Source organism: Oncorhynchus nerka, linkage group LG2 (genome assembly GCF_034236695.1).
Source record: "Oncorhynchus nerka isolate Pitt River linkage group LG2, Oner_Uvic_2.0, whole genome shotgun sequence".
NCBI lineage: Eukaryota > Metazoa > Chordata > Actinopteri > Salmoniformes > Salmonidae > Oncorhynchus > Oncorhynchus nerka.
In genome coordinates this window covers 43,270,106-43,298,045 of record NC_088397.1, presented here as the reverse complement: position 1 = coordinate 43,298,045, position 27,940 = coordinate 43,270,106, and the positions used below count along the sequence as shown (strand labels likewise).

Genomic DNA, 27,940 nt, shown 5'->3' with positions numbered 1-27,940 from the left:
CTGGGCCAATAGTGTGCCGCCCTATGGGACTCCCAAGCACAGCCGCTTGTGATATAGCCTGGATTCGAACCAGGGTGTCTATAGTGACGTCTCAAGCACTAAGATGCAGTGCCTTAGAGCGCTGCGCCTCTCGGGAGCCCATGTCAGCTCAGCCTTATGTAGGCTCAGGTTTCTTTTGTCTGTCTGAACACCATACTCTCCTTACATCTGTTCAGTAGTATTTTCTCAGGGGCAGCACCAAGACTTTGTCTAAATCTGGATATTTGTTTAGGTCAACAGAACAAAGAGCATTCAAGAGCTGATTATTTTAGTCAGTGAATTTCAAATAAAACAAGCTACTTAAAAAATATATTAAAAAATCTCACATGTAAAGGACAGCATAAGCGTGGCTATTCCCAAACTGGGGGTACGCGCAATGCCGTCGGGGGTACGCCAAATAAAAATGTGATTCACATTTTCAAACAGTCCATTTAGATTTTCCAACGGGGCTATACATTTGTGTGATGTTTTTTTCTCGCCTGAGTAGCCTAGTTTCACTGCCAAAAATAAAATGTAATCTCGTGCTCAGTGAAATAACACAATGTAAAGCGTCTGTGTGTAGCTAGTGAGATGAGTCAGGCGCAGGACAGCAGATATGAGTAATGAAAGCAATTTTACTCAATAATATCACAATACACGTAGTATAAACACAATTACACAAATACGGACAGCAATACGATAAACAATTACTCACAAAAAAACATGGGGGAACAGAGGGTTAAATAATGAACAAGTAATTGGGAGATTGAAACCAGGTGTGTAAGACAAAGACAAAACAAATGGAAAATGAAAGTGGATCGGCGATGGATAGAAGGCCGGTGACGTCGACCGCCGAACGAACAAGGAGAGGGACACATTTCGGTGGAAGTCGTGACAGTGACCACCGCTCGTTCGGTTCCCAAACCGTGTGCCCAAACAGACTGGAAAAAAAAACTTCACCGAAGTCCAAAACATCACAAATTCCGTCATAATATATGCACAAACTCTACCGAACCGTTTCGGCTGGGAAGCATGCGGACATATTTAAGTTGCTCTGGTTAAGAGCTTCTGCTAAATGACTAAAATGTAAATATAAACTGAACCATCAGACCTTTCAAATAGCAGCAGACGGCGTCAAAACCCTAGGGATAAAACATCGGCTGCGTTTCAAACTCTATAAAAGACACACCCTCCTTCACTTACCCTCCCTTTGTGCCATTAGGGAAATCCCCGCGGGTAACTTTGTCGTTGGTCCAAATAATTAGCCAAGTAAGGGAAATTGACAACGTACGCCCCTTAGCCCTCGCTTTGAAACAGTTTGCGAGTGTACAATTATGTTCACTCCGGCTCTGAAACGCCCCATATTTCAATTCGTGACAATTGTACTAAGAAACGTCCGTCAACTTAAAACCAACATTAATATGGCGAAGTCAACATAGAAGTGTATATAAAAACGAATGTAAATAAGTTGAAATGGTGCTACTAATGATCATGACGGCTCAAATACGTATCATAAAAGTAATAATGTTTCTGTTTGGTAAGCTTTTGGAAACGTTAACTTGCGCACATAACTTTTCCTGACATCACACTTATACATTATAATTTTCGATTTACCTGATATGGTAGAATGGCTAACATTCGATGTCTGTGGATGCGTTGTCTTCAAGCCAAGATATGAAATGCAATCATTATTGACTGTAGCCATATAAGGCACACAACAGTTTCATGATGACTCAAAACACAACTGCGGGATGAACGAGTGACAACTTTCCGGGCATTAGCGGACCGTTTAAAATGAATTAATTCTTCCCTCGTCCTGCAAGTGTCAACACGTCAGAAGTGTCCACTTAATTTGAGGGGAGAGGGTAACTATTTTAAGAGTTTGAAACGCAGCCCTCGATTGAGAATCCGTACGTCAGTGAAAAAGAACGGCCGATATTTTTTGAGTGTCTGCGCTCAGAGTGTACAGGAAACCAACACTCCGCCGATTTACAAATAAATATAGCTACGTTTTGGTTACGTTTGTTGACAAATTGTTTATCTCAGATGGAGAGCCACAGTGGTGACAACATCCCTGCATCGAAATGCAGCTCAGTGATATATTACACAACGTTACCCTCCGAGACTACACCAACTGAAGATGGCGAGCATTCTTCCGAGCAAGCTGGTGGTACGGAGACAAGACCAAGAAGTGAAACTTCGACGCAATATATTCCAAAAGCGGGGGGCCACTTACACTTTCAGATACCGAGAAAGAACAAAGAAAAGAGAGGTACTTTCTCAATGGCTAAATACTTTTAAAAATTAGCTGTAACAGTTGGCTCCCGAGTGGCGCAGCGGTCCAGGGCACTGCATCGTCACAACATACCCTGGTTCGATTCCAGGCTGTATTTACAACCGGCCGTGGCTGGGAGTCCCATAGGGTGGCACACAATTGGCCCAGCGTCGTCCGGGATAGGGTTTGGCCGTGGTAGAGCGTCATTGTAAATAAGACTTTGTTCTTAACTGACTTGCCTGGTTAAATAATTTAAACGTTAATATGCTAGTTAGCCAGCGGATGTTTTTGGTGTTACTGCGAAAGATACCCATGTTGTCTGGAAGCTAACGTTACTTTGGAGCGGCAGGTAGCCTAGTGGTTAGAGCGTTGACGGGGTCAAAATCTGTCGTTCTGCCACTGAGCAAGGCAGTTAACCCACTGTTCCCCGGTAGGCCATTATTGTAAATAGAAAATGAGTTTAACTGAATTGCCTAGTTAAAGGTTAAATAAAATAAATATTTTACATTCCAATGGCTATATATTTCACATTCCAACAGCTATATATATTACTTACTTGTAAACAGTGTTTCAGCTGTCAGATCATTACATTTTACCCGGGTCACTGTTCAGGTAGACTATTTAGCATGTTCGTCGTTTGCTTAGTTAGGTCACCTGCTTTTATTGCACCTGGAAGGGAAACATGGTTTACTTGGCCAGGTAGGTAGCTAGATAGCCATTGGAATGTAGAGTGGTGGTGAGCATTGTGTACAATAAACTTTAGAAGTGTAAGTAGATAGACAGATGTATTGTATAAAATGTGATATGCTGGTAGACAGCACACTACTGTCAGCTAGCCTACATCTTGCACACTGTTTCTGCAGGTTGATAACAGTGTTAATCTCTCTAGGACAAGGTGATTTTAATCAATATATTTGGCTGTATTCCCCCCAAAAAATGATAATATATATATATATAAAAATATAAAAAAATAATATGAAATGCTAATGTAAAGCAAAGGTATATCATAAAGAACAATAAATGCCATAATGATTTGGACGAGACTGCCGAATCGAGACAAAGGTAAGAATCTCTGGACTTAACTTCCTGTTAGCAGTTTTTCATATGTTGTATATTATATATTGTGGTATTTTTTATTATTATTATTATTATTATTCCATCGCCAACCACCAGAACAATAGACAAATCAGGGAGCTACATTTACATTTAAGTCATTTAGCAGACGCTCTTATCCAGAGCGACTTTGCTGTTGCATATCCTTCCCCACAAACTCTGTTCTACAGGACACAATTTATGCAGATGTGTACATGTCTTGAGCCCCAATGTCGTAAACGAGTGCACTGCCAAAAATGTTCTTGATGGATCTATGAATATTGTAGAGGAAGTGTTATTCATGTCAACCAACACAGATGATACTACATTTCATAATGTGGTTTAATTTGTGTAAGGCCTGCATCCCAGCACATCATACATTGTGGTGCACAGTGGAAGATGTTACCACATTGAGACAGGCTTCCTGTTATTTGAGTCACTTTTGAGAGTGTGGTTTTTCTCACTTCTGTAAAAGTAGACTTCACAATGTCTCGTCAGAAATGGCACCCAGTCATATTTTCCTGTTATTTTGGCCAATGTAGCTTTTTATAAGCCTAGCATCTGTAGTTGCATTTTTGGGAGAGAGAGAAATGGTTGAAAAAACACTGACTTGCTAACACGGAGGGGGTGTTCTTTGTGTTGCGTGATGGCTTACCAAGTTTGTTTTTGTGTGTGGGTCAATATTCTGACTGAGCATAGAATAGACTGCATTATTTTGTCTCCGAAGACAAACATGTTTAGATTGGGATTTGGGAAAGAACTGAACTGACCGACCTGACTGTCTCTCGTCTCTGTCCCTGTAGCGTTGTTCCAGTATGTGTCCTCAGAGTCCAGGGAGTTTGAGGACATCTTGACTATTCTGTCTTCCAGCTACATAGAAGCCAGCTCCAACGGGACGTTTGCGTACACCAAGCTAAGAATCGTCCACAGCGAACTGCTGGAGAAGAATGTAAGCAATGCTTTAGGGTGACATTTTCGTGACACAAAAATGCCACTCATCCGCAGCAGCGCTGATGGTTCATCTTTTTGATCGTTGTTTGATTGACAGTTTGTAGAGAAAAGGAGGGAGCTGAAGCTGGATGGGAGGACAGAGAAGGAGCTGGAGGAGACCCACTGTTTCCTGACTGCTGACTCCATCAAGGTGAAGGACCTATAGTATCGCCACGTTTATATGTGTATTGAATGTACATATTACGTGTAATAATACTGTTACACGCCTGGTTATAGCTACCATGGATCTGTGAGAATGGACTTCTTGTGGGGCACAGCTGGATCACCGCTCTGGGAAATCCAGCTAAGGGTAAGGTCATCATCCGAGCCATAGTGGGCTATTTAAACCTGAGTGTTGAAGTGTTGGCAGATGCTAGTTTATCTTTGGTGTAGTTGTTGTTTGTATGTGTATATAGGGAGATCTAAGCTGAAGCTGAAGTGAGGATTATACCTAAGTGTTGTGATATCGTATTGAAAGGTCCCTGGCAATTCCCAGCCCAAGTAAAAAATGGTTATGAGGAGGAATAAGACTGAAATGTTTCCGTTGTATCTTCCAGGTGTTTATTTGTCTAAATACTCAGACTTACTGCAGATCAATCCTTTGAACCCTGGAGTCATGGGAGAGATCATCATATTCAAGGTTATCAAGGTAAGAAAACCTTGTTGTTTTTTGTAAAAAAGTGGTCCGAATATGAATGAAAGTAAACAAGCAAATCTCTCTCTCCAACAGGGTAAAGTAAAGAGCATCTTTGATAACATGTCTAAGAACCTTTTGGATCCCACACTCAAGTTTGACAGCCATTTATCGAAGAATGCCAGCATAGTCACATCTCTCACCTCCTATAGAGCCTATGAGCTCACTCAGGTACTGGTACTAACTACATTGCATGTAGAGGATAGGTCTCTCATTTGGATTATAATCGATTATTATACCAGCAATATTTGTAAATATTAAGAGGGATAATCAAACTAAAATGCGCGTGTGGCGTAGAGGTTTCTTGTATTTACTGTACGTCTCATTCTGGCCTACCCCCCCCCCCCCCCCCCCCCCACACACACACACACACACACAGCAATACTTCTATGAGTATGACTTTGATGAGCTGAAGGCTCAGCCGAGGCATGTGTGCCCCTATGCAGTGGTCTCTTTCCAGTTCAAAGGCAAAGATGCTCCGTTACAAGCCAAGCCCATGGCTCCCCTAAGGTACAGGTCTATGTCAATTATGTATGATGTAGAAATGTCAACCAATCCACAAAATGATTTTGTTTATGTTCTCTAACAGGTCAAACAGCCAAACATCTGTAGGAAGTAAAGGTAATGTCATAATTTGTTATGTGGAAGTAGGATTATGATATTATTACCATGTGTAATTTACATTTTAATCATTGAGCAGATGCTGTCATTCAGAGCAACGTACCAGGTAAGTACTCTGATTGTGTTCATGTTATCTACTGATGGATGTTTTTGACTGTCATGCCCTTGTCTGTGTCTACAGGCAGGAGTAAATACACAGTGTGGAGTGGAGAGCTTGTGAATGAGGGTAGAGCAGTGTCCCAGGTCTCCTTCTGCTCCTTCTCTCCCCCCTTCCTGCCTTTCAAACTGTGAGTCATGTGACCTTTTTACATATCAATGTCGACTTGATACTGAAGTCACTATTATTTATATTGTTTAAAAAACAAACAATAATCACAGACACCAAAAACATACGAACAACAATTTACAGACGCACACAAACAACAACTACATCGCCTCTGCCCAGACCCTCATGCTCACATTTCCATCCCTATTGCTTATGTTATTGTTTGCCACATGGCCTTAAATTGTACCAATTTGTTTTTCTTTGTTGCCCTTGCTATTTCAATAAGAAATCATTTGATTTTTCCATTGATTTAATGATGGCAGATTAATTGATTTCCAAGTTTTAAAATAACCTTTTTAAAGATCAGTGATGAGAAGAGAATCGTCCAGCCCATTGGGTATCTCACTACACCCCCATATGCCATGTCTTGAAATATGCAGACAGACGGATTAAAAATATGTTTACATTGCATATTGCATTTGGAAAGTATTCAGAACCCTTCCCTTTTTCCAAATTTTATTATGTTACAATCTTATTCTAAAATGTATTAAATTATTACTTTTCCTCAATCTACACACAATACCCCATAATGACAAAGCGAAAACAGGTTTAAGAAATGTTAGCAAATGTATTAAACATTAAAAAAACATATGTATTCAAACCCTTTCTATGAGACTCAAAATTGAGCTCAGGGGCATCCTGTTTCCATTTATCATCCTTGATGTTTCTACAACTTGATTGGCATCCATCTGTGGTAAATTCAATTGATTGGACATGATTTGGAAAGGCACACACCTGTCTATATAAGGTCCCACAGTTGACAGTGCATGTCAGAGAAAAAAAACAAGCCAAGAGGTCAAAGGAATTATCCATAGAGCTCCGAGACAGGATTGTGTCGAGGCACAGATCTGGAGAAGGGACACCAAAACATTTCTGCAGCATCGAAGGTCCCAAGAACACAGTGGCCTCCACCATTCTTAAATAGAAGAAGTTTGGAACCACCAAGACTCTTCCTAGAGCTGGCTGGCCGCCCGGCCAAACTGAGCAGTTGGGGGAGAATGGCCTTGGTCAGGGAGGTGACCAAGAACCCGATGGTCACTATGACAGAGCTCCAGAGTTCCTCTGTGTAGATGGTAGAACCTTCCAGATGGACAACCATCTCTGCAGTACTCCACCAACCAGGTCTTGAAAGTGGAGTGGCCAGACAGAAGCCACTCCTTAGTAAAAGGCACATGACAGCCCACTTGGAGTTTGCCAAAAGGCACCTAAAAGACTGTCAGACAATGAGAAACACGATTCTCTGGTCTGATGAAACCAATAATTAACTCTTTGGCCTGAATGCCAAGCGTCACGTCTGGAGGAAGCCGGGCACCATCCCTACGGTGAAGCATGGTGGTGGCAGCATCATGCTGTGGGGTTGTTTTTCAGTGGCAGGGACTGGGAGACTAGTCAGGATCGAGGGAAAGATAAACAGAACAAAGTACAGAGGTCCTTGATGAAAACTTGCTCCAGAGCGCTCAGGACCTCAGACTGGGGCAAAGGTTCACCTTCTAACAGGACAATGACCCTAAGCACATAGCCAAGGCAACGCAGGAGTGGCTTCAGCACAAGTCTCTGAATGTCCTTGAGTGGCCCAGCCAGAGCCCGGACTTGGACCCGATCGAGCATCTCTGGAGAGACCTGAAAATAGCTGTGCATCGACACTCCTCATCCAACCTGACTGAGCTTGAGAGGATCTGTAGAGAAGAATAGGGGAAACTCCCCAAATACAGGTGTGCCAAGCTTGTAGTGTCATAATGCAAGAAAACTTGAGGCTGTAATCGCTGCCAAAAGTGCTTCAACAAAGTACTGAGTCAATGGTCTGAATACTTATGTAAAAACCTGTTTTTGCTTTGTCATTATGGGGTATAGTGTTTAGATTGATGAGGGATTGGTCCTATTAGTCACATGCATGCGATGCTTACATGTTTCATGTAAAGAGGGTTGAGGGAATAGCCTTTCGCTGGAGTAGGGAGTAGAGTGAGATGACGTGCACCATAAAACTAAAATGCTTGATTGCATTTCAAAGCATGAATGTCTCGTGTGCTGTGTAATTGCATGAACTAATTAATGATTGATTGATTGATACAGTATCCTGTATATTGAAATATAGGCCTAAGTTCGTTCCGGTATTAAGACTGAACAGGACGCACTCTTAGGCCTACAGCTCTCGATGGTGCTTATACAAGGAAACTATACAAAGCCTACTAATGATAGACATGAGTTATTACTATAATGATGATCATAATAGTTGTAATAAGAAGGAGATCAAGAAAAAGGAGGGTAAAGGAGCAAGCTCTGCGTGCATATTATGTGTGGCAAACCGGTGCTGTTAGATTACAATATAATTGTTCTGCCTGTTTGGAACAGTGTAAACAGCAATAAATAAATGAGCAATACCACTGATCTAACTATTTTTGTTGTTGTTATAAAGCCTTTATTAGACCATAGCAAATAATAAAGGCAGCCGAACCTGTGAAATTGCTTTATCTGACATGTTGCTGTTGCATGAGGCTTGGTGCTCACGGAATCAGTAGGCAAACACTCAAACAGGCAACAGAAGCAAGAGCTGTCTTATTTCTGTAGATATATAAAATGGATGATTTATAAAGCCAGGCACATTTTAGCAGTTAGGCTATTGATTATAGACATAGTTAAGTTGGTTTCCTCTCTCCTCAATTTTCTTAGACAACTACGCAAAGGCAAGGGCTGTTTCCTCGTCTCTGCTGCTACCTCCGCCGCATTGTTCTCCATCCCAATATGCTGGTTAATTGAGCTATTATGCACATAGCGACATAGGGAAAGGCGCCATTTCTACAGCCCACTGAAGATTGTTTGAGAACTGTGGACAGTGACCGTATCGAACGCGGGAGAAAGCACGTTTGTTATAATATTTGATTTTTCTTTTAGTGTTGCACCATTATTTTTGCATAACACAAGCATATATCATTTCAGTATCACATGTCAGAGTGATGGACTGTGCCATCCCCATGGCTTCTGCAAAAGATTAGTCCAGTGGTTCCCAACCTTTTTTTAGTTACCGTGGCACCAACTGAATTTTGCTCTCCCCCGAGTACCCCTGAAGTACCTCCTCGTGTGGATTTTACCAGGAAGCCTATGGTCTCATGAATCTCCTCAAGTGGGATTGGATTAGTCTACTTAGACCCGCGGAAAATCAGACGGATGCACCTAAATATTGTGACTGCTCGACTAAAGGAATCATCGGTCGACCAACAGCCTATCGACCAAACAATAGATCAGTCGACTAAATGGGGTCGGCCCTACACATACAACATTTGGACTTTATAGCATTCCCAGAAAGCATGGACTATTGAATCATTATTAGTTTTACACTTAAGACATGACTCTGCCGTTGTGCTGTAGAATTTAGTTAATTTTGTCTCTAAATTCGATACCTTTGTTTATACTGGATTAAGCATACATTTTCTTTAACTAATTTAATTAGTTATGTTCCAACTTTCTCTCCATCTTGTACCAACAAGTCATTTATAAGTCTTAGTTCCCAATAGTTTATATTTTTCTAAGACAGTGGTTCCCAAGCTTTTTATAGTCCCGCACCCCTTCAAACATTCAAGCTGTGTACCCCCTCTAGCACTCTAATTTAGTTTTTTTGCCATCATTGTAAGCCTGCCACACACACACTTTACGATACCTTTTTTAAAAGAGTGTGAGTTTTTGTCACAACCTGGCTCGTGGGAAGTGACAAAGAGCTCTTATAGGACCAGGGCACAAATAATAATAAAACATTTGGCTCTTTATTTAAACATCTTACGTATAAAACATTTGTTCAACGAAAATTGGGAATAACTCACCACAGATTAATGAGAAGGGTGTGAAAGGATGTACATAACGCTGCAATGTTTGGTTGTATTTTTTTATTTAACCTTTATTTAACCAGGAAGGACTCATTTGAGATTTGAAATCTCTTTTTCATGAGCATCCTGGCCAAGATAGGCAGCACCAAGTCATTACACAATTACAGACAGACATGAAAAAACGACAAGTAATCTAGTAAAAACCATAAATTCACAAGAGTATAACAAAATCATAAAACAGCAAATTAAAAACATTAACAGGTCAGGGAATCAGTCAAAATCCTTCATCGGTGATTTAAAAACACCAATTGGGACAAGAGGCTTGGAGAGAGGCTCAGTCTTAAATTATTTTCCACACAGTCTGTGCCTGTATTTAGTTTTCATGCTAGTGAGGGCCGAGAATCCTCTCTCACATAGGTACGTGGTTGCAAAGGGCAACAGTGTCTTAACAGCTTGATTGGCCAAGGCAGAATACTCTGAGCGCAGCCCTATCCAGAAATCTGGCAGTGGCTTCTGATTTAAATTACATTTTCACAGAACCGCTTGTTTCAATTTCGATGAGGCTCTCTTGTTCAGATATCGGTAAGTGGACTGGAGGCAGGGCATGCTTGTGTCACCCAAAAAGAGAAAAAAAGTGTCAATAATTTGCCCCTTGATAACCAACGCACTTCTGTATTGTAACGGTTTTCTTCCGTTGAAGGAGAGGAGGACCAAAATGCAGCGTGGTTAGTGTTCAACATGTTTAATAAGGGCAATAAATGTGAACACTACAAAATACAAAACAACAAATGTGAAAAAAACGAAACAGTCCTATCTGGTGCATAGACACAAAGACAGAAAACAATCACCCACAAAACCAGGCTACCTAAATATGGTTCTCAATCAGAGACAATGACTAAAACCTGCCTCTGATTGAGAACCATAGCAGGCCAAACATAGAAATAGACAAACTAGACATACAACATAGAATGCCCACTCAGCTCACGTCCTGACCAACACTAAAACAAAGAAAACACAAAAGAACTATGGTCAGAACGTGACAGTACCCCCCCCAAGGTGCGGACTCCGGCCGCAAAACCTGAACCTATAGGGGAGGGTCTGGGTGGGCATCTGTCCGCGGTGGCGGCTCTGGCGCAGGACGTGGACCCCACTCCACCATAGTCTTTGTCCGCTTTAGTCTCCTCCTCGGAACGGCGACCCTCACCGCCAACCTAGGACTGTCAACCCTACTAAAGGACCCCACTGGACTAAACAAACTCCTCCGGACTGAGGGGAAGCTCCAGACTGAGGGGCAGCTCCGGACTGAGGGGCAGCTCCGGATTGAGGGGCAGCTCCGGACTGAGGGGCAGCTCCGGACTGAGGGGTAGCTCAGGACTGAGAGGTAGCTCAGGCTGGTTGACAGCTCTGGCTGACTGGCGGCTCTGGCAGATCCTGGCTGACTGGCGGTCTGGCAGATCCTGGCTGACTGGCGGTTCTGGCAGATCCTGGCTGATTGGCGGCTCTGGCAGATCCTGGCTGACTGGCGGCTCTGGCAGATCCTGGCGGCTCTGGCAGATCTTGGCTGACTGGCGGCTCTGGCAGATCCTGGCTGACTGGCTGCTCTGGCAGTCCGCTCTGAACAGAGCCGCCAGAGTCTCCCGCCTGTCCAGAGCCTCCCTCCTGTCCAGAGCCGCCAGTCTCCAGTCTGTCCCGAGCCGCCAGAGCTGCCAGGATCTGCCAGAGCCGCCAGTCAGCCAGGATCTGCCAGAGCAGCCAGTCAGCCAGGATCTGCCAGAGCCGCCAGTCAGCCAGGATCTGCCAGAGCCGCCAATCAGCCAGGATCTGCCAGAACCGCCAGTCAGCCAGGATCTGCCAGAGCCGCCAGTCAGCCAGGATCTGCCAGAGCCGCCAGTCAGCCAGAGCTGTCTCAGAGACTCTGGCGGCTCTCGACAGGCGGGAGACTCTGGCGGCTCTCGACAGGCGGGAGACTCTGGCGGCTCTCGACAGGCGGGAGACTCTGGCGGCGCTGGACAGGCGGGAAACTCTGGCGGCGCTGGACAGGCGGGAGACTCTGGCGGCGCTGGACAGGCGGGAGACTCTGGCGGCGCTGGACAGGCGGGAGCACCCGTAGGGATGAGACGGAGAGACAGCCTGGTGCGGGGGGCTGCCACTGGAGGGCTGGTGCGTGGAGGTGGTACTGGATAGACCGGACCGTGCAGGTGCACTGGAGCTCTTAAGCACCGAGCCTGCCCAACCTTACCTGGTTGAATGCTCCCGGTCACCCTGCCAGTGCGGCGAGGTGGAATATACCGCACTGGGCTGTGCTGGCGAACCGGGGACACCATGCGTAAGGCTGGTGCCATGTATGCCGGCCCAAGGAGACGCACTGGAGACCAGATGCGTAGAGCCGGCTTCATGGCACCTGGCTCGATGCCCACTCTAGCCCGGCCGATATGAGGAGCTGGTATGTACCGCACCGGGCTATGCACCCGCACTGGGGACACCGTGCGCTCCACAGCATAACACGGTGCCTGCCCGGTCTCTCTCGCTCTCCGGTAAGCACAGGAAGTTGGCGCAGGTCTCCTACCTGGCTTCGCCACACTCCCTGTGTGCCACCCCCCAATACATTTTTGGGGCTGCCTCTCGGGCTTCCTTGCCAGCGGTGTTCCCTCATATCGCTGGCTCCTCTCTCCGGCTGCCTCCGCTCTCCTAGCTTCCTCCACCTGTTCCCATGGGAGGCGATCCCTTCCAGCCAGGATCTCCTCCCATGTGTAGCAACCCTTGCCGTTCAAAACGTCCTCCCATTTCCAGGAGTCCTGACATCGCTGCCTCTCCTGCTGCTGCTGCCTGTTACCACGCCGCTTGGTCCTTGGTTGGTGGGTGGTTCTGTAATGGTTTTCTTCCGTTGAAGGAGAGGACCAAAATGCAGTGTGGTTAGTGTTCAACATGTTTAATAAGGACAATAAACGTGAACACTACAAAATACAAAACAATAAATGTGAAAAAACCGAAACAGTCCAATTTGGTGCATAGACACAAAGACAGAAGACAACCACCCACAAAACCCAACACAAAACAGGCTACCTAAATATGGCTCCCAATCAGAGACAATGACTAACACCTGCCTCTGATTGAGAACCATATCAAGCTAAACATAGAAATAGACAAACCAGACATACAACATAAAATGCCCACTCAGCTCACGTCCTGACCAACACTAAAACAAAGAAAACACAAAAGAACAATGGTCAGAACGTGACATGTATGCTGTAAAAGTATTACATGGTCGCTGCTCATATCATTGCATAGTGCAGAAAATACACGAAAGTTCAGGGACATTGCTTTAACAAAGTTAACAATTTTCACTGTAGTGTCCAAAACGTCTTTCAAGCTGTCAGGCTTTCCCTTGGCAGCAAGATGCTGCAGTGTACCCAAGTGGCGTCGGGAGCAACTGCTTGCACACGCGTTACCACTCCGCTATGTCTCCCTGTCATGGCTTTTGCGCCATCAGTACAGATATCAACATGAACAGCAGCTACGTTTGGCAACATATGTACTGTTAGTGGAATTCCCGCAAGAGAGTAACGGTTAATGTGATTGGATGTAATTTATTTGACTAGGCTACCTGTATTTGACATTGTGTTGTTATTTCGCTGAACACTAGATGGTTTAATTAGATTTTTGGCAGTGAAATGAGGCTACTCAGGCGAGGGGGAAAAACATCACCCAAATGTAAAGCCACGTTAGAAAATATAAATGGACTGTTTGAAAATGTGAAGAAAAAATGTGTTAATTATTGTTTTTTTTAACTGTGAATCACATTTTTATTTGGCGTACCCCTGACGGCATTGCGCGTACCCCAGTTTGGGAATACCTGCTCTAATAGTTTGTCAGTTGGATATGCTCTCCGCAAGGTTTTGTATATCTTCTCTATCATATGAAAAAAAATTCTGAATCAAATAAGATTCCCTCAAGGTTGCTCTGATGTCCAAAAGATTTCAAATAAAAATGTTGTGATATGTAACTTTTTTAAGTTGCATGTATTTGAAACTATCTACATCGGTCAGTTCAAAATTACTTCTTAGTACTTTCATGGAAATACATTTATTTCCTGTTACCAAGTCATTTACAGTTTCTATGCCTTTCGTTTTCCATGTGGACCAATTCATTGGTGAATTCTGATGCACCTCGACTAAAGACATCTTTTTACGTTGTCTATTTTCAAAAGATAAAGTTAACACATTAACAATCTTGTTGAAAATGAAACATATTCTACAAGAACCAATATCATTCCATAAAAACACAACCTTTTGGAACAATCCTTGGATACGTTTCATTTTCAACAATATTGTTTAGTGTTTTTAACTATGAAGTTGTTAATGTTCTTAGCTTGCAGAGTATGAGATTGCATCCCCCTAAAGTACGCTTTAAAGGCATCCCAAATTAGTTGAAGTTAGACGTTTACATACATTTTGTAGGAGCCATTAAAACTTCTTTCAACCACTCCACAAATTTAACAAACTATAGTTTTGGCAAGTGAGTTAGGACATCTACTGTGTGCATGACATAAGTCATTTTCCCAACAATTGTTTACAGACAGATTATTTCACTGTATCACAATTCCAGTGGTTCAGAAGTTTACATACACTAAATTGACTGTGCCTTTAAACAGCTTGGAAAATTCCAGAAAATGTCATGGCTTTAGAAGCTTCTGATAAGTTAATTGACATAATTTGAGTCAATTGGAGGTGTACCTGTGGATGTATTTCAAGGCCTTCAAACTCCGTGCCTCTTTGCTTGACATCATGGGAAAATCAAAGGAAATCAACCAAGAGAAATAAATAAATTAAGCCTTAATCTATGGGTTTCACATGACTGGGCAGGGCTGCAACCATGGGAGGGCCTAGGAGGGTATAGGTCCTCCCATCCACTGGAGAGCCAGGCACAGCCAATCAGAATGAGTCTTTCTCCACAACAGTGCTTTATTACAGAAAGAAGGTAACCAGTGTCATTGTGTGTCCGTTCTAGGCCAGAGAAGCTGGAGCTGGGTCTGGTGATGAGTATGGACCAGGTAACTCAGATGATCCCCTCGGCTCTGTTCTCCTGGAACCTGTACGCAGGCAGCCACCAAGGTACACATTACAAGGGGATCACATTACACAAGTGCTGGAGATCAAAGAATATATACGTAGTACTGTATGCTCAGCGAAAAGTAAAAGATTGCATCGTCACACTGCGATCTATGCTCCCATGTTGTACGACATGGGTACCTTTTGTCATTCTTACTTGTGACTACACTGGCCACACGTGCTTGTATGCCATCATGCACATTGATTGATGTTGATGATTTTCACCAGGTGTGATCATGACACGCATGTTAAAATACCCAAATAAATTATGTTAATTTCGGGGCAGGTCGACACACACATGAACCATTCATGGACATTTAGCTAGCTAGCGGTCGCTAGTTTGCTAGTTTGTCCTGGGAGATGAACATTGGGTAATTATTTTGCCTGTCATGCATATGGTCCTCTTTTTAGCTGGTTCTTTGTGGAATTTTGACCCGGAGTCATACAAAGTCGTGTTTCTCTACACTGACAATTAATCCAATTTAGATTTCATGTGTCTATACATGTGCCAATTTCTGCGATTTGAAGAAGACTCACTGATACAGGGCTTCAAACGTCTCTAATGGTGTGTGTGTGTGTGCGTTTGTGTGTGCGCGTGTGTGTGTTATTGTAGTGTTGAAGAGTGGGACACACTGCAGTCTGCTGGAGGTGGTGGATAAGAGCAAGTCAGGAGACTGTCTGGCAGCACTGCTTCAAGGCATGGAGACACAGCGACTGGTAGGTCCAGGTCCAGCACATCTTAACTAGACCAACCCTCCTCCTGGAGAGCTATTGGGAATGCAGGCTTTTGCTCCAGCCCTGCTCTAACACCTCTTCTATGTGCAGGTTCTTGTCCACATGTTGGCTGACAAAGGATTCCTGTTCCTCCTGTCTTCAGTTCAGATGGCCACTCCAACTGGTAAGTCAAATCACTTTACATTTAAGTTGTTCTATGCCTGTGTAGTAACTATGTAATAACTTAGTATTAATGTGTGACATAGTTATTCTCTAATTATTTACTATTTTTATTTTTCAGAAAGAAGAGATGGGTTGAAAAAATGCCTTCGAGCGCTATTTGTTTTTCAGGAGTCCAGGGACGTGGCAAAATACAGTTCAAAGTGTCCAACTACCCAGGAGCCTTTACAGACGTCCTCCCGTGACCCCGCCATGCCCCAGCTGAACAGCTTTGTCCCAGCCCTGCATCACGCCCTGGTCAAGGTGCGCTGCAACCCACCCGCTGACCTCTCGGCCGGGGTCGAGCGCCAGGCCAGGGACTACCTCAGTGGACTCCACCATGGAAAGGTATAAATGTGTGATTATATGATAATATAAGCATATTGATGACATGTTTTGTGTTTTGACTAGTCAAACTTTTAACTCAATTTTGACTAACCATATGTGTATGTTATTGACATGTGTTTTGTGATGATGCGTTGAATGTTATGTGGTGTTTTACTTTGTACCTTTTTTGTGTGACATGGAGCTTATTTCCATTCAAGAATACAGAAAAGTTTTGTATCATCTCCTCTCTAGCGCCGCCACATCCCCATGACTGAATATGACACCAAGCTGGATGACCGGGGGAAGCTGTTCCCGGCTCCCAAACACCACAAACTCAAAATGGAGGGCTACCTGCGCTCCTACATCTACAACCCCAACCTCTACACCATGCCTGTTTTCCAAGCCAAGGAGATGGTAGAGAGTTACTGCACTGTGCCCGATGACAACAGCCCTGTAATGGGCTGGGAGGGCAGTGGAGCCAAGTCAGTGGTAGGGTCAGAGGTCAATCCTTATGGTGCCACTGCTGCCCAGTCCCCGAGGAAGACTGCAGAGAGGACTCTGAACTACCGGAAGAAGGCCTCACAGGAAAGAGGCAGAAGGGATAGGAGAACAGGTATGGAAAACCTTACTGAGGATTGGCCTTACACGGAACCAAAACTGGCTGCGCGCGTGCACCATCGTGCGTACATTTATATTGTCCCCCACACCAAACGTGATCACAACACGCAGGTTAAAATATCAAAGCAAACTCTGAACCAATTACATTAATTTGGGGACAGGTCAAAAAGCATTAAACATTTATGGCAATTTAGCTAGCTAGCTTGCACTTGCTAGCCTATTTGTCCTATTTAGCTAGCTTGCTGTTGCTAGCTAATTTGTCCTGGGAAATAAACATTGAGTTGTGGGTATAACCAATGAGGAGATGGCACGTGGGTACCTGCTTCTATAAACCAATGAGGAGATGGGAGAGGCAGTACTTGCAGCGTGATCTGCGTCAGAAATAGAATTGACTTCTATTTTAACCCTTGGCAATGCAGACGCTCGTTGGCGCGCGCGAGCGGTGTGGGTGCAATAATTGAATAACAGAGATTTCTAAATTTATTTTGCAATGCTCGCGCACGCGAAGCGAGTGGTTTAGTCAGCCTGTTAGGTATAAGTAGTGGAAACTAGATTACATTAACTTGAAATCCAGTCCTTCAGATGTTCAATCCAGTTCCTTAAATGTGTTTCATGGATAGTTTGCTGGCTCACCTAGCAAAAGAGATCCACAAAGTGTTAATGCAGTAAATGTCTCTTTTTTTCTCTCTTTCTTTTCTCTCCCTCCCAGCTGCAGAAAAGGGCCAGGGCCCTTCTTGTCTGTCCTCTGTGATGCTGCAGAGTGTTGGTCTGAGAGACGTGGACCTGAGGAGAGACCGCTCAGAGGCTGCTTTCAAGTTGTCTGAGGGGAGAGGAGGAGGAGGATGGTCAAGAGAGGGGACAGAGCAGACTAAAGCTCTGCTGTTTGATAGGATGATCAAGCTGGGCCTGCCGCCCAATCAGGACATTGACCTGAGGAATCGACCTTCTGGGGGCCTGCAGGTCAAGGCTGACTTCTTGGAGGTAATAAATCGATACATTTGTTTCCTAAACCTGTTATTTTTTTATTATTTTTTGCATTGTTTGTAACTTATTTTTAACTTATTTTGTACATAATGTTGCTGTTACCATCTCTTATGACCGAAAATAACTTCTGGACATCAGAACAGCGATTACTCACCATGAACTGGTAGAAGCTTTTTCCTTTAACCCGTCTAAGACTGGGGTTCGCTAGCGGAACCCCCCTACCCACCCCTGCAACAGCCAGTGAAAGTGCAGGGCGTCAAATTCAAAACAACAAAAATCTCATAATTAAAATTCCTCAAGCATACATGTATTTTACACCATTTTAAATATAAAATTCTCGTTAATCCAGCCACAGTGTCTGATTTCAAAAAGGATTTACATCGAAAGCACCACAAACGATTATGTTAGGTCACCACCAAGCCACAGAAAAACACAGCCATTTTTTCCAGCCAAAGAGAGGAGTCACAAAAAGCAGAAAGAGATAAAAATTAATCACTAACTTTTGATGATCTTCATCAGATGACACTCATTGGAATTCATGTTACACAATACATGTATGTTTTGTTTGATAAAGTTCATATATATATCAAAAAATCTGAGTTTACATTGGTGCATTACGTTCAGTAGTTCTAAAACATAACGGTGATATTGCAGAGAGCCACATCAATTTACAGAAATACTCATAATAAACATTGATAAAGATGGAACTTTAGATAAACTTCTCCTTAATGCAACCGCTGTGTCAGATTTCAAAAAACTTTACGGAGAAAGCAAACCATGCAATAATCTGAGTACAGCCTTTAGACAACAAAGCAGCCAAAAAGATACCTGCCATATTGGGTAGTCAACATTACTCAGAAATAGCATTTTAAATATTCACTTACCTTTGATGATCTTCATCAGAATGCACTCCCAAGAATCCCAGTTCCACCATAAATGTTTTGATTTGTTCGATAATGTCCATCATTTATGTCCAAATATCTTCTTTTGTTAGGGCGTTTGGTAAACAAATCCAAAAGCGCGTTCAGGTCGCACTGAACGTCGGACGAAAAGTTCCTAAAATTCCGTTACAGCCCGTAGAAACATGTCAACCTAAGTATGGAATCAATCTTTAGGATGTTTTTAACATGAAACTTCATTAATGTTCCAACCGGACAATTCCTTTCTCTGTACAAATGAAGTGGAACCTTTCACGTGAGCGCGCCAGACCGAGGCTGTGGCACTCTGCCAGACCACTCACTCAAAGAGCCCTTATGAGCCCCTCCTTTAGAGTAGAATCCTCAAAATAGGTTCTAAATACTGTTGACATCTAGTGGAAGCCTTGGGAAGTGAAACATAACTAATATCACCCTGTATCTTCAATGGGGGCTGAGTTGAAAATCTACAAACCTCAGATTTCCCACTTCAACACCATTATCCCAGAAACCCTAGACCCAGTCCAATTTGCATACCGCCCAAACAGATCCACAGATGATGCAATCTCTATTGCACTCCACACTGCCCTTTCCCACCTGGACAAAAGGAACACCTAGGTGAGAATTATATTTATTCACCACAGTTCAGCGTTCCACACCATAGTGCCCTCAAAGCTCATCACTAAGCTAAGGACCTTGGGACTAATCACCTCCCTCTGCAACTGGATCCTGGACTTCCTGACGGGCTGCCCCCAGGTGGTAAGGGTAGGTAACAACATATCCGCCCCGCTGATCCTCAAAACGGGAGCGTGCTCAGTCCCCTCCTGTATTCCCTGTTCACTCATGACTGCACAGCAAGGCACGACTCCAACACTATCATTAAGTTTGCCGATGACAACGGTGTCAAAAGGCTGTACTCAGATTATTGCATGGTTTGCTTTCTCCATAAAGGCTTTGAGGGCCTGATCAACGACGAGACAGCCTATAGGGAGGAGGTCAGAGATCTGGCCTTGTTGCCAGGACTACAACCTCACCCTCAATATGATTGTGGACTACAGGAAATGGAGGACTCGAGCATGCCCCCAGTCTCATCGATGGGGCTGCAGTGGAGCAGGTTGAGAGCTTCAAGTTCCTTGGTGTCCACGTCACCAACAAACTAACATGGTCCAAGCACACCAAGGCAGTCAGGAATAGGGCACGACGAAATCTATGGGGACTGAAAAGATTTGGCATGTGTCCTCAGATCCTCAAAAGGTTCTACAGCTGCACCATCGATAGCATCCTAACTGGTTGCATCACTGCCTGGTATGGCAACTGCTCGGCCTCCGACCGCAAGGCACTACAGAGGGCAGTATGTACGGCCCAGTTCATCACTGGGGCCAAGCTTCCTGCCATCCAGGACCTCTATACCAGGTGGTGTCAGAAGACTCCATCCACCTAATCATAGACTCTTCTCTCTGCTACCGCACAGCAAGCGGTACTGGAGCACAAGTCTAGGTCCAGGAGGCTTCTAAACAGCTTCTACCACCAAGCCATAAGACTCCTGAACATCTAATCAAATGGCTGCGCAGACTATCTGCATTGCCCCCCCCCCCTTTACACTGCTGCTATTCTGTTTATTATCTATGATAGTCACTTTAATAACTCTACCTACATGTACAAATTACCTCAAGTAACCGATACCCCCTGTATATAACCTCGCTATTATTTTACTGCTGCTCTTTAATTATTTGTTATTTATTTCTTATTCTTATTTTTTAACTGCATTGTTGGTTAGGGCTTGTAAGTAAGTATTTTACTGTAAGGTCTACACCTATTGTATGTGACAAAGTTTGATTTGAATATGTGTACATAACTTTGTATTGTTCTGTCTCTCTCTCTCTCTCTGTGTGTGTAAGAGCAGACAGCAGGGAGCACGAACAGTCTGGAGGGCTTCAGCCCCAGTTCCAATGGTGAAATTCCCAGAAGATCACAGTCCCAATATCAGGGGGAAGAACAGATGCCATGGGTCCTCATCCCCATCACAGGTATGGACCGTCACTGCACATACAGCAGAACTCGGGCCGGGCAAAAGTTTTACCAATTACGATCACATATCACAAAGTTAAAGCTATATGTTCCCATAGTATATCCCTACAGGTATGGACTATCACATAACACATAGGCTTTCCCTGTAATGTGCACTTGTTCCTTTGAAATATGTTTGAAGAAATGTATGCACATTCAGTACCAGTCAAAGGTTTGGACGCACCTACTCATTCCAGGGTTTTTCTTTCTTTATACTATTTTCTACATTGTAGAATAATAGGGAAGACATGGAAACTATGAAATTACACATATGGAATCATGTGGTAACCCAAAAAGTTTAACTAATCAAAATGTTTTATATTTGTACTTTTTGCCATGATGACAATTTTGCACACTCTTGGCATTCTCTCCACCAGCTTCACCTGGAATCCTTTTCCAATGGTCTTGAAGGAGTTCCCACATATGCTGAGCATGTGTTGGCTGCTTTTCCTTCACTCTGCAGTCCAACTCATCCCAAACTTTCTCAATTGGGTTGAGGTCGGGGGATTGTGTAGGCCAGGTCTTCTGATTCAGAACTCCATCACTCTCCTTCTTGGTCAAATAGCCCTTACACAGCCTGGAGGTGTGTTGGGTCATTGTCCTGTTGAAAAACAAATGATAGTCCCACTAAGCGCAAATCAGATGGGATGGAGTATCACTGCAGAATGCTGTGGTAGCCATGCTGGTTAAGTGTGCCTTGAATCCTAAATATATCACTGACAGTGTCACCAGCAAAGCACCATCACACCACCTCCATGCTTCACGGTGGGAACCACACATGTGGAGATCATCCGTTCACTTACTCTGCGTCTCACAAAGACACGGCGGTTGGAACCAAAAATCTCAAATTTGGACTCATCAGACCAAAGGACAGATTTCCACCGGTCTAATGTCCATTGCTCATGTTTCTTGGCCCAAGCAAGTCTCTTCTTATTGGTGTCATTTAGTAGTGGTTTCTTTGCAGCAATTCAACCATGAAGGCCTGATTTCATGCAGTCTCCTCTGAACAGTTGATGTTGAGAAGTGTCTGTTACATGAACACTGAAGCATTTATTTGGGCTGCAATTTCTGAGGCTGGTAACTCTAATGAACTTATTCTCTGCAGCAAAGGTAACTCTAGGTATTACATTCTGGTGGCGGTCCTCATGAGAGCCAGTTTCATCATAGTGCTTGATGTTTTTTGCGACTGCACTTGAAGAAACATTTGAAGTTCTTGACATTTTCCACATTGACTAATCTTCATGTTATAAAGTAATGGACTGTTGTTTCTCTTTGCTTATTTGAGCTGTTCTTGCCATAATATGGACTTGGTCTCTTACCAAATAGGGCTATCTTTTGTATACCACCTTGTCACAACACAACCGATTGGCTCAAATTCATTAAGAAGGAAATAAATTCTACAAATTAACTTTTAACAAGGCACATCTGTTAATTGAAATGCATTCCAGGTGACTACCACATGAAGCTGGTTGAGAGAATACCAAGAGTGTGCAAAGCTGTCATCAAGGCAAAGGGTGGCTACTTTGAAGAATCTCAAATATGAAATATATTTTGATAACACATTTCTGATTACTGCACGATTCCATATGTTATTTCATAGTGTTGATGTCTTCACTATTATTCCAGAAAAACCCTACAATGAGTAGGTGTGTCCAAACCTTTGATTAGTACTGTATATTTTCATTTCTGTGAGATAATTTGGCTGATATGTGAAACTATTATGATATTTACTAATACCTTTTACTCCTGTGCAGGCCTGAAGTCAAACAAGTACTGCCTGAGCAAGAAGGACAACCCTCAGGACCCACGCTTTGTTCCCCAGATCCCCATGGCAAACAGAAGCTACCTCCCCTGTGTCCCGGAACGACGGGAAAGAAGCATCAACTCTACGCTAGAGGAGCTCCCACAGCATAGCCTCAGTACTTCCCTAGCGGTGTCAGAAGAGCCCAGCCCCTACCCCATTCCCTGCCCAAGCCCCTGCTCTTGCTACAGTCCCATGGAGGATGAGCAGCAATTAGCTGAAACCTCCTGTGACCCCACAGAAATAAGCGGCAACCATAAGACGAGCACAAACCAGAGCTTCTTTCAAATCCCTGGTGTTCCAGCGAGCACCAGGCTACTAGACAAGTGCCGCAGCCCCTCACCTGAGCCAAAACCAAATGGAGTACCAACCCGTACTATCCCTAACCCTGTGGAGGCTGGGCAGGAACAGGTTGAAGGCAGCACAGGAAAAGTTATATCTGGCGTGGTTGCTGAAGATCCAACCACAATGGATGTTGGACAAGAAGAGGGGGAGGAGGTAGAGGAGGAAGAAAAAGAGTTGGAGGAGGACGATGTGATTGAAGTGGTAGATGAAGAGGTGGAGACGGTTATAAAGCAGACAGAAGAGGTGTCACCACCCTCTCTTGACCTCAGTTCTCCTGAGCAGATTCCCGTCCAAAATCCTCCCCCATCCAGAACACTCCTCCCGTCCAGAGGCCCGTGCTGAGCAGAGTGAACTGTGTCCTGGACCAGCAGTTCAGCGACTTCTCTACAGAGATGCAGATCCTCCTGCTCAGAGAGAGTGTTCACTACAGTTCCCCCCTGATCCCTAGCCAGAGTCCTCCAGGCCATCCCCCCATCCTGCCCTTCTCTGAGTATGTCTCCTTCTACAACTCCTCCCCGCCTATGCAGGACTACGTCAGCTCCCTGAGAGACCGCATGGGCACCGTCATAGACACACAGGAGCAATGGATTCCTAGCATGGTGGCCACTGACTCTCCACTGGTCTTTTCTAACAATAACCACCACCATGCTAGCCACGTTCATAGAACTACATACAACTGGTACCCTTCTTCTCGTGGCCCTGTTTCTCACTCTGTCCCCAGCCCTCACCCTCCATCCCTGTCTGCCTCTGGTCGTGCTAGTTCAGACTCTTACAGTTCTCTACCTGTGTCTCATTCTGTCCCCAACTGCCACTCTCCTGCCTCTTCTTCTGGCCCCAGCCTTAACCTTGCTAGTTCAAACACTTACAGTTCTTTAGCAGTTTATCAGTTTCCCTCAGCTGTGTCTCAGTTTAATAGTAATAATAACAATCATGTTATTATTCGCTCTTCATCCTTCCCCGGTCCTGGCACTGCCTCTCCTTTTACCCCTCCCCTCTACAACAACCCAGCCCAGACAGAGCTGCCTCTATCTCAGCTGCACTCTAGTCTAGCGCCCCTCCCCATCCAACCACTGGCACTGGGCAACCAGTGGATAACAACAGCGCAAACAACAACAGAGAACCCGGACTCAGACTGCCGAGAGCAACTGGGAACGTGCAAGCCAAGTGCTATGTCAACCACGACAAAGAACACTGACTTAGATGCTCGAGGGCTACGGGGAAAGTGTAAGGCACAAACGAGTGCAACGTTTCAATCAAAAGACAATGTCATAATTGTTGATCCTCCGGTTTCAGAAGCCACCATGGTGGATCCACATCATCTCACTCAGATGATTGAGAGTTCTTCAGGGGTGGGAGGGCCTTTCCCAAGCTCAGGGCCGGATCCACCTGCACCCATCAGTAGTCTGATTAGCCAGCTGAAACCTGAGCTGTTCAGTAACCTGGTGAAGATTATAAAAGATGTCCAGAAGAACTCTGTCCAGTTCTACATCCACCATATCAAGGTACTAAACATTTGGGGTTCTTATAAAAAGGGTTTTATAACTACATTTGAATAATTGAATGGGGTGCAAACATGCAGTCACACACACCAACCTCTCTTTTTCATTGCATGTTTATGTGCAGTGCCACTGTATGAAAAATACCTTGTTTCTCTCTCTCATTGTCCTACCAGGAGTACATCCAGAGATTAGGGAACATAGAACACAGTCCTGAGAGTTTCTTGGAAAGAGAGAACTGTTTGGAAAAGTATGGTTCTCATGCAGAACAAGGAAATCACAGCTCACGTTCGTAAGGTACTTGACAACAATATCAGTCATTCCACGAAATGAGTACCTTTTGTGTCCCTTTGATATTTTAAGTAGAAATTGTGCACCGATATTGGATTTTAAAAGCCTTTTAAATTATGAAGTGCCCTTAATTCAATACATTTTTTAATGAATAAAGACTTCTACTTTGAAGAATCTCAAATATAAAATATTTTGATTTGTTTAACACATGATTCCATGTGTTATTTCATAGTTTTGATGTCTTCACTATTATTCTACAATATAGAAAATAGTCAAAATAAAGAAAAACCCTGGAATGAGTAGGTGTCCTATGTGTACATATATACATACATACAGTGAGGGAAGAAAGTATTTGATCCCCTGCTGATTTTGTACGTTTGCCCACTGACAAAGAAAGGATCGTCTATAATTTTAATGGTAGGTTTATTTGAACAGTGAGAGACAGAATAACAACAAAAATCCAGAAAAACGCATGTCAAATGTTATAAATTGATTTGCATTTTATTGAGGGAAATAAGTATTTGACCCCTCTGCAAAACATGACTTAGTACTTGGTGGCAAAACTCTTGTTGGCAGTCATAGAGGTCAGACGTTTCTTGTAGTTGGCCACATCTCAGGATGGATTTCGTCCCACTCCTCTTTGCAGATCTTCTCCAAGTCATTAAGGTTTCGAGGCTGACGTTTGGCAACTCGAACCTTCAGCTCCCTCCACAGATTTTCTATGGGATTACGGTCTGGAGACTGGCTAAGCCACTCCAGGACCTTAATGTGCTTCTTCTTGAGCCACTCCTTTGTTGCCTTGGCCGTGTGTTTTGGTTCATTGTCATGCTGGACTACCCATCCACAACCCATTTTCAATGCCCTGGCTGAGGGAAGGAGGTTCTCACCCAAGATTTGACGGCACATGGCCCCATCCATCGTCTCTTTGATGCGGTGAAGTTGTACTGTCCCCTTAGCAGAAAAACAGCCCCAAAGCATAATGTTTCCACCTCCATGTTTGACGGTGGGGATTGTGTCCAAATACTTTCCACAATTGCCTCATACATCATCCAACCTTTGGATTGCTGCCATTGTGGTCTGATTCATCATAGCACTGTGAGGACAGTGCCGTTGACGACAAAATGTTATCCCTCTTCCTGAGGAGTAGCAGGGGGTACACTCCTACCTTGTGGAACCTATGTACCTGGAATCATTAATGACAAGATAACTTCCAGAAACACAACAAATATCAGTCAAATAATGACATTTAGATTTACAGTCTTAAATGAGACAACAACAAATAAGTGCATAGGGCCTATCATTTCCCTAAACTAGAAATGCAGAAATCTTTTTAATGGAAAACATAATTAAAGCTTACCAGCTTGTTTGCTGCATTAACCAAGGTTGCATATCTTCCATGTTTCGTTGTCTTATTTGCCCATTCATCTGTTGCCTTCATTTTTTGGGCCTCTAACTTGACCTTTAGCTGTATTTTTGCACCACAGAACTGGCACTTCTTTGATGCTCCTCCTATTGCTGTTTTACAACTAGGACACAGCTTACGGCTGGAGCCAGGAGCCATTCTGCATGAAAGGTGGATACGAAAGTGTCTGAAAGAATAGCCCTATACACATAACATTGACTGATGTTGCACCAGGGAGGTCCACTCTGGCACGGGGCTTGAATTGCCAAGGAGAACTAGAGATTGTGAGATAAAAAAAACTATACTAACAATAGCAATTAATAAAGAGTTTGGCCAACTAAGGAGCTGACGACGAGTTCACATTAAACATCAAGCCCCGACCCTTCTCAAACCCATTAAAGAAGTGCTATGTGTGTGTTTTGAAGGTAACGTGGGTTTCAATGACTCAATCACATGGGTCAGATCTGATAATGGACCTCACCTGGTACTTAAACAAAGCCTAACACTTTGACATTACCCCACATGCCACACTGTAATGTAAAAATGTGCCATACTAACTGTTGTCACCTAGATATAGGCTGCCTGCCATAGCCTCAGGAGCATAGTGCAATGAGTGTCGTTAGTTGACAGATGAAACAGTACCTGGGCCAGTGAGATTTGTTTATTTATTTTAAGCTACAAATTTTGAATAATCTCCTCCAGTTGGTTGGCATTTTGAAACTACAACCTGGTTTGGTTTTTGAAAACAAAATAAATGGGAAGAAAGATGAATGAATTAAAAGCGAAAAAGTCTCCACTTACTTCAAATGCAGCCAGAGGATGGATCAAGAGATCTGTATCAAGAGGATGGAGAGAGAGAGCAAGAGACTAAAGGTGTCAGCCGTAGGTCTGAGTGGTCTGAATAGAAGGGTGGTAGGTGTGAAGGGTCTGAATAGAAGGGTGGTAGGTGTGAAGGGTCTGAATAGAAGGGTGGTAGGTGTGAAGGGTCTGAATAGAAGGGTGGTAGGTGTGAAGGGTCTTTATTTGGAGCTGCAGGGTAAACAGAATAGAACAAGTTTAGAATTGTATTTGACTGCTGTGTATGTAGGATACTTATTTTAATTAATAAACATGTTTAATTGAGCATTAAGATTGTACTACATTTGAAAGTGGATTACATCACAAAAACTACAGGTGATGTACAAAAATGTAAAGAATGTGAATGATGGATAATAAGATGACCATTGGATAGATACACATTCACTGTGGATGGGAGCATTGCTGTCTGGTGGGTCCAATTCATCCATTGTTTGCCATTTTAAATCTTGTGGAGCAAACAATTGTCTTTAGAAAGGCTTTGAAAAGACAAGTTGAACTAGCTCTATTAGACAGGGGTGTCAAACTCATTCCACAGAGGGCAGAGTGTCTGTGGGTTTTTGGTTTTTCATTTCAATGAACACCTGGACAACCTAACCAGGTGAGCTGAGTTCCTTGGTCATTTTTGACCTTCATTTATCAATCAAGGGTGGTGTCACGACTCCCGCCGAAGTCGGCTCCTCTCCTTGTTCGGGCGGCTATCGACGTCACCGGCGTTCTAGCTATCGCCGCTCCATTATCATATATCCATTTGTTTTGTCTTGTCCCATACACACCTGGCTTTCATTCCCTAATCATTCTATATCTATTTAGCCCTGTTTCCCATCATGTCTTTGTGTGTAATTGTTTTTTGGTATTGTGGATTATTGTCGGGCGCTTTACTTTTGTCATGTTCCGTGTTTTTGTCATGTTATTGTTTTTAAGTGCTGTGTATTTTGGAACGGAATTAAAGTGCGCCTGTTCACAACA

General features: G+C 43.7%; 2 protein-coding genes across 3 annotated transcripts; both read left to right on the top strand.

Moving 5' to 3' along the window:
- The first annotated feature begins 1,671 nt into the window (after positions 1 to 1,671).
- LOC115135559 (protein TASOR-like) lies at positions 1,672 to 27,940 on the top strand. 2 transcript variants are annotated; one of them, XM_065026516.1, is made up of 17 exons: positions 1,672 to 2,290; positions 4,189 to 4,334; positions 4,434 to 4,526; positions 4,613 to 4,685; positions 4,933 to 5,024; positions 5,106 to 5,240; positions 5,449 to 5,579; positions 5,659 to 5,690; positions 5,872 to 5,977; positions 14,838 to 14,941; positions 15,552 to 15,655; positions 15,764 to 15,836; positions 15,954 to 16,219; positions 16,451 to 16,811; positions 17,526 to 17,797; positions 20,613 to 20,741; positions 22,536 to 22,625. In XM_065026516.1, the coding sequence occupies exons 1-17, from the start codon at positions 2,065 to 2,067 to the stop codon at positions 22,539 to 22,541; spliced, it is 2,349 nt and encodes a 782-aa protein (XP_064882588.1). In that variant the 5' UTR covers positions 1,672 to 2,064; the 3' UTR covers positions 22,542 to 22,625. The 2 variants fall into 2 exon arrangements, with proteins under 2 accessions (XP_064882588.1, XP_064882585.1); XM_065026513.1 differs by having other exon boundaries at positions 1,704 to 2,290; positions 20,618 to 20,741; positions 22,536 to 27,940.
- LOC115145343 (uncharacterized) lies at positions 23,266 to 27,940 on the top strand. The gene is made up of 2 exons (XM_065026520.1): positions 23,266 to 24,429; positions 24,600 to 27,940. The coding sequence occupies exons 1-2, from the start codon at positions 23,320 to 23,322 to the stop codon at positions 24,717 to 24,719; spliced, it is 1,230 nt and encodes a 409-aa protein (XP_064882592.1). The 5' UTR covers positions 23,266 to 23,319; the 3' UTR covers positions 24,720 to 27,940.

Coding starts and splice junctions, on each gene's coding strand:
- LOC115135559 (XM_065026513.1), top strand. CDS start 2,065: ATGGAGAGCCACAGTGGTGACAACATCCCTGCATCGAAATGCAGCTCA. Junction 4,335..4,433: donor GCGAACTGCTGGAGAAGAAT/GTAAGCAATGCT, acceptor TTTGATTGACAG/TTTGTAGAGAAAAGGAGGGA. Junction 5,025..5,105: donor TCATATTCAAGGTTATCAAG/GTAAGAAAACCT, acceptor TCTCTCCAACAG/GGTAAAGTAAAGAGCATCTT.
- LOC115145343 (XM_065026520.1), top strand. CDS start 23,320: ATGCAGATCCTCCTGCTCAGAGAGAGTGTTCACTACAGTTCCCCCCTG. Junction 24,430..24,599: donor TCTACATCCACCATATCAAG/GTACTAAACATT, acceptor TTGTCCTACCAG/GAGTACATCCAGAGATTAGG.